The sequence below is a fragment of the Marmota flaviventris genome, chromosome 17, assembly GCF_047511675.1.
Source record: "Marmota flaviventris isolate mMarFla1 chromosome 17, mMarFla1.hap1, whole genome shotgun sequence".
Taxonomy (NCBI): Eukaryota; Metazoa; Chordata; class Mammalia; order Rodentia; family Sciuridae; genus Marmota; species Marmota flaviventris.
This window is the reverse complement of record NC_092514.1, coordinates 16,497,299-16,509,946: the sequence shown is the minus strand read 5'-3', so window position 1 is coordinate 16,509,946 and position 12,648 is coordinate 16,497,299. Positions and strand designations below refer to the sequence as shown.

Sequence of the window (12,648 nt, the reverse complement as noted above, 5' to 3'; positions counted from 1 at the left end):
TTTTGGGCCTGCGTTTCTCTAGCAGATAACAGGCAGCTTGCTGAGGAATGTAACATGTCCTGTGGACTGAAGCCAGGCAGGGCTGCAGGTAAATTGCTTTTTAGAAGTGAAAGCATGTGGAGGTCAGCACAGTGTGCCCAGTTTATAGAATTATTCCTTCAGCCTCATGTTCCCACCACTCATGTCAGACTGTCCCCTATCAAGGGCATATTTGAAGTGGGTTTCTATGGAAACAAGTTGACTTGAATGAAACACAGACCTCAGATATCCTTAGGATGACTGAACATCATCCAGACTCTAGCCTGCAGCCTTGTTCTGGCAAGCCTCAGTGTTGGGGTTTTGTTTTTTTAGAGGGTCTTTTAGAGTACATAGACATCAAAAAGGGCACTAAGAGAAGGCTGGGGTAGGGCTCAGTGGTAGAGCACTTGCCTATCACTTGTGAGGCACTGGGTTTGATCCTCAGCACCACATGCAAAAATAAATAAAATAATTATGTCCATCTACAACTAAAAATATTTTTTAAAAGGGGGCATAAAAAGAGGCCTTATAATATCTGTGAAAGTCTATTAAAATTGTGATCTATAGATTATAGGATATAGGAACTGGAGGTGTAGCTCAGTGGTAGAGAACTGAGAACCAAAATAACTAAGTAAATGAGTAAATAATCTTTTTTAAAATGAAACTTTATGATATAGCTATTGATTATCCCAGAAGTTTCTGAAATCATGAGCTGCTCCCATATGGATGAAAGTAATTAAAGCAAGTAAAGTTGACACCGGTTTTAAATAGGGAATTTCTGATAAAACTAACAAGAATGTCTTCTGTGACATTAAAAGGATATGCAGTCACAGGGCATGAGTTATAGTCAGGTGATTGAATGGAGTATGCTTATTTTAAGATCTGAAATGAAATATGAATGTGAGAGGAGAATTTCTAGAATTGGCATCATTTCTCCCTTCAGTTTCAGGAGAGGTATTCCAACAGCTCAACCCCCGCTAGCCAGGCTGGTGACAGTTATACTATAGGTTGAGGATTTAGACTGTCTTGGAACTGGAAGGTCTCAGGCCTACCTACACCTTCTTCCCCAGGGCAGACACTGCAGGACAGCCTCACACTGTCCCCACTTGGTTGGCAGAGGCCCAACTGAAGCTCACATCTTGTAGACAAATGAGTTCCCACCCCCAGCTTCTTTAGAGGGCTTACCTTTAGCTGGGAATGGTAATCCCAGTGTCATGGGAGGCTGAGATGGCAGGATCGCAAGTTCAAAGCCAGCCTCAGCCTTGGCGAGGCATTAAACAACTCAGTGAGACCTTATCTCTAAATAAAATATGAAATAGGGCTGGAGCTGGGCTCAGTAGTAGAGTGCTTGCCTAGTATGCATGAGTCACTGGGTTCGATCCTCAGCACCACATAAAAAACAAAATAAAGATATTGTGTCTACCTATAAGTAAAATAAACAAATAAATAAGAGAAATCGGGCTGGGGATGTGACTTCAGTGGTTGAGCACCCCTGAGTTCAATCCCTGGTACCCCCAAAAAATAAAAAATAAACTCTTTCCTCCTGTCAGAAGCTGCTACACAGTGCCTGTGACAACGTTCCAGTGAAAGAGTACTAGGATAGTGATGCCTGGTCATTCAAGTCAGAGCATTTGAGAAAATTTTACAGTATGGATTATTCTGTCATAACTGCAAAGAAACACAATTGGTTTTATGTAAATCACACTAGAGGGCCTTGAGAGTTCCCTATAAAATCTTTACTTAGAAATGCCTTCATGGGCTGGGGATATGGCTCAAGCGGTAGCGCGCTCGCCTGGCATGCGTGCGGCCCGGGTTCGATCCTCAGCACCACATACAAACAAAGATGTTGTGTCCGCCGAAAACTAAAAAATAAATATTTAAAAAAAAAAAAAAAAAAAGAAATGCCTTCACCTAGCTGGGCACCATGGCGCATGCCTGTAATCCTAGTGGCTCAGGAGGATCATGAGTTCAAAGCCAGCCTTAGCAACTTATCAAGGCACTAAGCAACTCAGTGAAACCCTGTTGTTAAATAAAATACAAAAAAGGGCTGGAGATGTGGCTCACTGGTTAAGTGCCCTTCAGTTCAATCCCCAGTACTAAACCTAAAAAAAAAAAGAAAAAGAAAAATAGAAATGCCTTCATTTTAGATCTTACTATTAATCCAAGAATACAGATAAAAAATAAAATATCTTATTTAAGTCTGACACATTTGACAGAGCCTTTTGGAAGTCCTAATATTCTGTCCAGGTAAGGGTACCAAAAAATGGGCACTACTGCTAGAAAGGAAATTGGTATAACCTTTTGGAAAGCAATTTGAAAGTACATCTCAAAAGCCATAAAAATGTTTGTATCTTGACTTCCAGGAGTGATGATCACCTAAAAACAGGCTTACAGAGCCCCTTATTATTCTAACCCAAAGAACTTTACAATAAGAAAAAGGCGTCATTAGCACCAACATAGGAGAGTGCTTTGGGCTGCATTGAATATGGAAACCAATGCACAGTGCTCCAACTCAGTAGAACAGTGTTATGGAAGCAAGTGCGAGATTTACAGACGAACTGATTAATACCTCTTAATTTCAAGGAAAAAAGTTGGAATCTTAGGCCAGAACACAGCTTCTCAAAGCCTCAACCACCAGCTGGAAGAAACATATAGCCACATCTTTCTGGGTCTTCTCTCTCACTGGGTTTCTCAGAGTTGGTTTTACTGTCAGGGCAAACCCTTTAGTCTCAGACAGAGTGAAAGCTATGGGGGAAATGGAATAGAGTATAAAATTCTGTATAAAGTCTTTTTTTCCTCCAGTGCTAGGGATAGAACTCAAGGTTTCTTTACCACTGAGCTATATCCTCAGCCCTTTTTATTTTATCTTGAGTCAGGGACTTGTTATGATGCTCAGGCTGGCTTTTAACTCCTAGACTGAGCCATCTTTCTACTTTAGCCTCCCAAGTACATGGGACTGTGGGTGTGTACTACCAAATGTGGTTATGTATAATACCTAAGTATATAAAATTATGAATTTCTACCAACCAGGCATAGTCACACATGCCTGTAATCCTCGCCACATGGAAGGCTGAAGTAGGAGGATTATAAATTTGAGGCCAGCCTCAGCAACTTAATGAGACCAAGTCTCTAAAATAAAAAGGACTGAAGACATAGCTTAGTGTTAGAATGCTTGCCTACCACATGTGAACTCTTAGGTTCAATCCCTAACACTGCAAAAAACAAAAGAACATGAATAGGTAGTGGAACATTTTTCTCTCAATAATATTTAATTCACCAATTTTAAATTTTAATAAATCCTAATGGCTTTAAAATGAATTATGACCAAATTAAAAACATGACCAAATGATTCTTAAGTTCATCTCTCCAAAGAAACATTAAAGAATAGCCAGAAAGAGTTTCAGGAGTGGAGCAGCACTATTACTTTTCTAAAGAAAAATTATTTTCAATGTCGAATTTTCTGTCCAGTCAAACTGTTTAACCAAGTGTGATGGTAGAAGAGACTTTGTTTTGACCTAGCTACCCCACTCCTTGGTCTATACCCAAAGGACTTAAAATCAACATACTATAGTAACACAGTCATATCAATGTTCATAGCAGCTCAATTCACAGTAACTAAATTGTGGAAGCAACCTAGATGCCCTTCCATAGGTGAATGGATAAAGAAACTGTGGCATATATACACAATGGAATATTACTCCGCATTAAAAGAGAATAAAATCATGGCATTTGCAGGTAAATGGATGGAGTTGGAGAATATCATGGTAAGCGAAGTAAGCCAATCCCCAAAAATAAACAAAGGCCAAATGTTCTCTCTGATAAGTGGATGCTGATCCATGGTTGGGGAAGGCGTGTGTGGAGGAATTTTGATTGGGCAAAGGGTGGGGATGAGGAGGATGCATGGGGGCAGGAAAGATGGTGGAATGAGATGGACATCATTGCCCTAAGTACATGTATGACTACACATATTGTGCAATGCTACACCGTGTATAACCAGAGAAATGAAAAATTGTGTGTAATTGTGTACAATGAATCAAAATGCATTCTGCTGTCATATATACCTAATTAAAATAAATAAATAAAAAGAATATAGATATTGTCACATGTGATTACATCCAGAAAATGTTTTTCCCCCACATTCTTACCTTAGAAGAAAACCTAAGAATGTACTCTAGTAAGACTGGGATATAATCCAAAAATTCATACGAGGTTCTAGAGGGCTCTGGGCTAAAGGATTTTGTTGAATGGTATGTTTAAGAGCTTGAGTGTATGAAAAAAGAGAAAATGAGAAGCTATGCAGAGAAGTCACAGTCCATGAGGCAGTACCTCCATGTTAGAATGGAAAATTTGGGCCACAGGAGAATATTGTAAACTTTAAGCTTTCATTAAAATGAGTAAGAAGCCAGATGATAAAAGAGACACGAAGTTCTTCTCCCACTAAGAAAAGTCTAAATAAGCAGAAACTATAGGGAAAAAAACACTTTTGAAGAAAGATCCAAATCTGGAGCAGACTAAAATGAGGTATGATTTGATCAGTGGGTAGAGTAATAAAGAAGAGAATCCTCTTGAAACAAATGTGTTGTTGTTGTTGTTCTGGGGACTGAATCCAGAGGCACTTTACCACTGATTTACATATAAAGTCCTTTTTTTTTTTTAATTTTTAATTTTGAAACAGATTCTCCCTAAGTTGCTGAGGGTCTCCCTAAGTTACCAGAGCTGTGCTTGAACTTGAGATCCTCCTGCCTGAGCCTTCTGAGTTAATGGGATTACAGGCATGTGCCACTGCACCCAACTTGAAACCATTTATTGAGTGGCAGAGGATCATGACTTTGGAACTATGGATCTTTGATAGATGACAATAATGTTGTTTTCAATGTAATTATAATAAGTTAATCCTCAAACTGAGACATTGATTGCATATTTAATTAATCTATAGGGGATTGTCAACTGATGTTCTCTTTTAGCAAAAACTACTTTTTTAAAAAAGATGATGATTTTATCCTCTTTGCCTTTCTAACCTAGAAGAAGAATCTCTTATTGGCATTTGAAGCAGCTGAAAGTGTAGGAATCAAACCCAGCTTGGTAAGTATCCTATTTTGTATCCTTTTTATATTTTATTCTATATATATGAGAAAGAATTTTATGCCATCTACTAGACAGTTTCTTATAAAACACCAAAATCTATTTGCAGATCTGTTACTCATGATCCCTGTACAAATTTATCCAGTTTGTCTGATCACAAATGATTTAGTGTTTTTTCAATTAAGATTTCACTGGATAAATTTCAGTTCTGGAAATGCAGTGGGCTAAATTATCATTAAAGCCCACAAATCATCTAGAAATCCCAATAAAATATCATTTTTTAAAATGTCGATACATGGTCGAGGTTGTGGCTCAGCGGCAGAGCGCTTGCCTAGCACATGCAAGGCACTGGGTTCGATCCTCAGCGTCACATAAAATAAGTAAAATAAAGGTATCGTGTCCAACTATAGCTAAAAAACTTTTTTAAATAAATAAAGTGTCGATGCATTCAACCAGAGACACAAAAAACTGTGCTCTGTTTGTGTATACAAATTGAACTGCATTCTGCTTTCATATATATCTAATTAGAATAAATAAAATTGTAAAAAAATGTTTAAATGTCAATATGTAATCAAGCTTTTGGAAAAAAATAGAAAATAAACAGATGCCTAAAATTTAGAAAATAAAAACCAAACCATAAGGCATGACCTGAGATCATGGCAACCCTAGGGGGCAGAGATGGGGCTGGTGATATAGGGCTTATAATAAGTAGATACTCATAAACCCTAGTGGCTGCAGGCTTTATTTAATCACAGGAACAAGAGATAAGAATCTAAGCTCCCTTAAACAAAGCACTAGTACTGAGAGCCCCACATGAAACCAGGGCTCACAGTGTACTCTTCCTCTTAGTGAAAGGATTTTAAAATCTTGAGATTTTAAAAGCTACACCTGCATCATTCAGAAAAGTAATGAAGAAGTTTATCTCCACCTTGGATGTTTTGTGGGAGGGAAAAAAAAAAAAAAAATCTCTTGTAAGGAAAAAAAAGAGCCAGGTAACATTTAGAGTCCAAATTTGTATCTGTGCTGTGCAAAGCCCTTGGCTTCTACTCTTTGATGCAGAAATCTCTTGGTAATACAATGGCTGCTAGAAATAGGCTCACAAGTCAGAATTCCGAATCATCCAGATCACTCTACCAACTAAGCCAGTCAGTAGGTACAACAAGCAAGAGGATTATCTACCAGAACTGGAGATTGATATTGAAAGACCTGTGCCACATGCAGTGGAGCAAGGCACTAAGCAACTCAGTAAGACCTGACTCTAAATAAAATACAAAATAGGGCTGGGGATGTGGTTTAGTGGTCGAGTGCCCCTGAGTTCAATCCTCGGTACAAAAAAAAAAAAAACACAAAAATAATAATGAAGGACTTTACATTGACTACATTTAAATTTATTAAAAGAGACCCAAAAGGAGGAATAGAAACAATAAGGAAGGACCTTGATAGTATAAAAAAGAGTTTTGGAAAAGTAATCAGGTAAAGCTTCTACAAATGAAAATTTGGAATTAAAAAAACAATGACATGAGTTGCCAAACTGATTAGATACAGCAAAAGAAAGAACTACTGAACTAGAAAATAAATATAAGGAGATTGCTCAGAATATAAAACAATCAAAAATGGAAAATATAATAGGGGGCTTTTATCAGTATACATTCAGCTTCAAGAAATGGAAAACCCAACTAACAGTTGCTTGAAATCACAAAGAATTTTTTTTTTATTTTAATGAGAAGTTCAAACGTATTTTCAGGTTTAGTTCACTGCTCAGTGTTTTAATAAAAGACCTGGAATGTCTCTTCACTGCACTCCACAATCTATCTGTTGGCTCTTTATTCTCATATTTCTCTGTGGTTTAATGTGACTACCAAACTCCAGACATTATTCCCACCTGCAGGGAAGGGAGAAGAGGGAAGGAATAGAGCAAATCCTTCATATCTTTCTCCTTTGATAAGGAAAGCAAAAGGCTTCCTGGAGTCCCTCCAGTTCACTGTCAGTACTGTTACATGACCACCCTGACTGCAAGGGCTTTTAAGAGAGTCAACATATAACATTTTCCAGCCTCTTCAGAGGGAAGCCTACAAGAGAAAGAGAGGTTGGGAATGACTGTTAAGTTAACCAGCTAGGACTGTCTGTCACAGAGTTTAAGAGACCTAGAAGATTGAAGCAGTCTATTTCCATGTCCCATGTCCAGTGGAATTCCTGAAACAGAGGATAAAAATAATGGAATAGCTGGGTGCAATGGTGCATGCCTATAATCCCAGCAGTTTGGGAGGCTGAAGCAGAAGGATCACAAGTTCAAAGCCAGCCTCAGCAACAGCAAGGTGCTAAGCTACTCATTGAGACACTGTCTGTAAATAAAATACAAAATAGCGCTGGTGATGTGGCACAGTGGTTGGGTGCCCCTGAGTTCAACCTCTGGTACCCCCAAAAATAATAATGGAATAGAGACAATATTTGAATATTGAGTACCTGAAAAATTTCCAGAATGATGAAGACAAGAGCCCATGATTCTTAATGAGTCTCAATCAGGATGAATAAAATAAAATATTGTAATGAAACTACAGTAAATGCAAAGACAAGCCTGATCACCTATAAAAAGATCCAGCTAACAAGTAATAAGAAACAAACCACTGAAAATTATTAAATTCAAGGGGCTGGGTTGTGGCTCAGTGGTAGGGCACTTACTTACTGGGTTTGGTTCTCAGCACAACATATAAATAAATAAAGGTTCATCAAAACTCAAAAAGTAGGGCTGGAGCTGGGGCTCAGTGGCACAGCACTTGCCTAGCATGTATGAGGCACTGGATTCAATCCTCAGCACCCCAGAAAAATAAACAAATAAAATAAAGGTAGTCTTTCCATCTACAATTACAAAAAAAAAATTTTTTTAAAAACAACTTTTTTTAAAAAAAGTAAAATAATCAAAGTCTAGAATATACAACTCACAGAACAGGATCATGAATCGCCACTAACTGTTTAAAATGTTCAATTTCATTCATGATTCTAAGCTGTAAAAATAGCGGGATACAATTTCATAACCCTTGGAAGACAGGAGGAATCCAAAAAATGAAAAAGCACAAGTACACCTATCATAGAAATCTTAGTAATATGAACAATGTTATACCACAAATTGGAAACAGAAGTTTCCAAAGAAATACCAAAATATTTCTAAAAATACTAAATCCAAATATTTCTCTAGAACCTATTCAAAAATAGAATTTTAACCATTAAAGAAATTGAATGCATACTTTAAAATGTAGTTATAGACACACAAACAAGAGTCTAAGTGAGCCCAAATTCTTTTAAACAAAGGGTTTAAAACAAATATCCCTATTATGTATATTTAAGTCCAGAGAAATTAAAAAGGGAGTAAGGGGCCCTACACATCTAACCATGATGAAGTCAGAGGAATCTGATTTATACTGTGTGGAAATAGTGGGACAACCAACAAGTACAAACAGTTTACATAAGGACCAGAAATGATAAGAACTTGTTAGGAAATTATATTATACAAAGAATATTTTTTTCTTTCTAGTATTATAGTAATATTTGCTTCTTTTTAAATTTGCTATTTTTTCTTAATTTTCATCTAAGGCATTGTAGAAGTTAGTGACCTGGGACATAAATGAGATAATTTTGTTGACCTGATTGTTGGAGCCAACAATTTCATTTGTGTAGACAGTTGCAAGTGGCTGCTGACATGATAACTAATCCTGAAAGCATTCAGGAATGTTTGTAAGCAATGTAACCAGTTTATACAGCAAAGTAGAAATTTCTTACATTCTTAAATTTGATTTTAAATATCTTATTGGTGATAGAGACTGAGCCCAGGCCCTTGAGCATAGACACCTATCCTACCACCGAGCTACACTCACAGCCTCTACTTTCCAGTATCTTGAAACGGACTGAAAAGCCATGTATTGAGTTATACTCGACACGATTACCACAGTCCCAGCGCAGAAGCCCGACTCTAGGGGTCCCAACAGATTAGATTTAGCCACTCATCCCCCACTCAAAAAAAACAAAACAGGTAGAGGAGTCAGTGGTGAAACAAGAAGAGAACTTCAATTTCAGTGCAGCCACACTGGGAAGACAGATCTTAGGGTTGTCTTTGGGGAATCAGGAGCTACCTTGAGGTTATATAGCTGTGAGAGAACAAAGGCAATCCCAGTTAGGTCATAATCTGGTTGATCATTATCTTGGGCCTGGTCATCCAGAATCTTATTAGTCTCAAGGAAATTGCCACTACTTAGGGAACAGTCTCCATTTAGTTCTCTGAATGTTTATCAGCCCCTGCGATCCTGGAATTTAAAATACACTGAGGTTTCGAAAGAGCAACTCAGAAAAGGAAAGATCCGGGAGAAGCAAAATGGAGTCAGGTTAATAATGAGATGCTCCTTCAACACTTTTAAAACTACACCCAATCAGAAGTGACAATCATAATTAACCCCATCTTTGATTAAGTTCTATTAAGATTATGCAGGAAAAATTTCCATGTATACTTACATATTTAAGTACAGCTAGGTTTCTGGGTATAGCAGATTAACAAGGATAAGATCTTTAAAAAGTGAAGTTCTACAGTGTCTCCCAAATTTTAGACAGCATTCCTCCCCAGCCACTGTGTAATGAGAGAGATTTATCTTGCCACATCACACGGGTGAGCAACTCCTTACAGAAAGCATTGGGTAAGAGAGGATATATGGCATCATTGTCATTATCACAGGACAACCGTAATGTGTCCTCAGGGCTGATGTGTCTGTGGCTTGGTGGGGGGACACTGTTTCATTGTTCATTTAGCCCATGAGGGCTTTTGCTCACCAAGTGAGCTGGAGCAGCCAACAGGATAGTCACACAGTGTTCCTCGGGGCCCCAGTGGAGTAATGTCATTACAACTCAGGATTTTAAATATATGTTAGGCATGACTGAGCCTACTCTGGTGTAAACTTTATGTGTGCTTCAATAGTTACCTTGAGCTTAATTAGGCTTGCGCGCGCGCGCACACACACACACGCACACACACATTTTTCTCCTATTTACTATATATCACACACATAGGATTTTTCCATATATTGACCCTCCTGAACCCTCACAGAAGTCCTGTGAGGTAGATACATGATGCAGGTGGGACAGGGGCACATGCAGTTAATAAAAAAGATCACTTGGCTAATGAGTATCAGAGGCAAGAATGCGAGCCAGGCAGGCAGACTCTAGAGCCAATGCCCATCACCACTGGGTAACACTGCTTCTATGACAGCCCTGTCTACCTTCTGGGCTCTTAAAGCACAATTTATTCATAGTTTGATATCCCCATGCCCTATTATATGATGATTCATCTGATTATATGGCATATTTCCATTCCCTCCACCCCCACAAGGTTATAATCTCCCAAGAGCAAGAAGCCTTACTTTTTTTTCCAACTGTCTTTTTAAACATTTAGTATAATCATCTAAGTCAATAAATGATATTGATTTTATTTTATTGTGGTAAAATACACATAAGCTTTACCATTTTAGCCATTTTTAAGTGGTGTTAAGTATATTCACATCCCCTCCATCTCTTTTTATCTTATAAAATTAAAATCCTGTGCCTATTAAACATTGACTCCTCATTCTTTCATCCCCAGCCAGGCAAACACCATTCTGTTTTCTGTCTCTATGAATTTACCTATTTCAGGTACCTTATATAAGTGGTATTTGTCATACATAATCTTTGGTCATACAGTATTTGTCCTTCCAGCTGGTTTACTTAACATAGTATAATGTCCTCAGCGTTTATCCATGTTTAGCATATGTTCAGATTTCCTTCCTTTTAAAGGCTGAATAGTATCCCAATTTTATGTCTATTCCACACCTTTGCTCATCCATTCATCCTTTGGACGCTGGGGATGCTTCCAGATTTAGCTGTTGTGAATAGTACTTGCATGAACATGGGCATACACATGACTTGCCTTTGTTATTAACTAAGTTAAAAGGTTCTTAGAACAATTCCAGGTTATAGATTGTAATTAACAACTATGTGTTATTAAGTGAATAACATAGGAAACTTTAGTACATTTCTGATGTTAATTATAAGCTCATTAACACCAAAGTATTGAGGAAAATCATAGTCATCATTTTTTAAATCAAATTCATTTTCATCCTGGCTGGAACTTTTTTCTCTTCCATTTTATTTGTCTTTAGCATTCCATGAATTAGATTCTTTTTTTATATATTTATTTTTTAGTTGTAGTTGGACACAGTACTTTTACTTCACTTATTTATTTTTACGTGGTGTTGAGGATCGAACCCAGGGTCTCGCATGTCCGAGGCGAGAGTTCTACCGCTGAGCCACAACCCCAGCCCAGAATTAGATTCTTATTCCATGGGAAACCATACATAGTATCCACCTCATTGAAGAATCATTTCTTTGTATTAGCACTGGTATAGCAATTGTAAAGGGTACTTAATCTCTGTATCTTAAAATCAGAATCAGCTTCATATGAATAGTAGTTTTCTTCTTGCCAGATTAGTGTTGCAAAAGATTCTGAAAGACACAAATGACAACCTGTCAAGGCGGATTGTGAAAGGGAAGGGGCCTGTTCTTAATCTGGATGGTCATTATACATAATATTTGCTTCATAATAACCCATTAAAGCATAAATTAATATTTTATATTAATCAGAATGAAAATTATTATTTAAAAGCAATTATAAACATCTAGAGGGATTCTGCAGTCGTTTTGCTTCACAAGTTTCTTTAGATTTTTGTATCATTAGTTGAAAAAAAAAATCCAGTTAAAATCTCTTGGGGGGGGGGGGGGGACTTCTTTGATCCTATATCATGAGGTCTGGCTTTTGTAAGACAGATGGCTTCAAACCCTAACTTTGGATCATGTTCAAAAAAAGACCATAGGTCCATTAGATGGCCAAATGAGTATAACTGTATGTTTCCTGGCAAAACAAACAAAAAATCTCATATGTCACTTTCTCTGATTATCCACTTGGGGCTTTATTATTTAGATACTATCACAGAGATGCAGGAATTTCACTAAATTCACCTTTTCTCTTAAGTGAATAGGGCTAGCCAATGCCTTTAGCACAAATTCCTCTGAGAAGGCCTGCGTCAACATTAAGTCAGGGGCTATGGGATCCTCTTCTAGGTTGAATGCTACCTGGACACCCTCCCCATTATATATTAGGCAGGAGGATCTCGGATTCAAAGCCAGCCTCAGCAACAGTGAGGCTCTAAGCAACTCAGGGAGACCCTGTCTCTAAATAAAATACAAAATAAAGCTGGGGATGTGGCTCAGTGGTTGAGTGCTCCTGAGTTCAATCCCTGTACCCGCCACCCAACCAAAAAAAAAAATTGCCCCTAGTTTTCATCCTGCTGTCAAGCACTGCCCCACAACCCCAGCCCTGTTCACCCTGGCATCCACTTGCTGCTTTCTTGTATGTTTGCTTGTCTGGAAAATTATTGGGCAAATTAATACCTTCGGTATTGCAAATTAAATGCAAGGGCACTCTACCCCTGAGTGACATCCCAAGCCTTTTTTTTTTTTTGGGGGGGGGGGTGAGGG

General features: G+C 37.9%; 1 protein-coding gene across 5 annotated transcripts in view; it reads left to right on the top strand.

The window, feature by feature from the left end:
• The window catches only part of Specc1 (sperm antigen with calponin homology and coiled-coil domains 1), a 269,979-nt gene that overhangs the window by 250,824 nt on the left and 6,507 nt on the right, over positions 1 to 12,648 (top strand). For all 5 annotated transcript variants that reach the window (XM_071603067.1, XM_071603066.1, XM_071603065.1 and 2 more), the window contains one exon: positions 5,041 to 5,100. In XM_071603067.1, the coding sequence (XP_071459168.1) occupies positions 5,041 to 5,100 (60 nt within the window). The remainder of the gene's footprint in view (positions 1 to 5,040; positions 5,101 to 12,648) is intronic.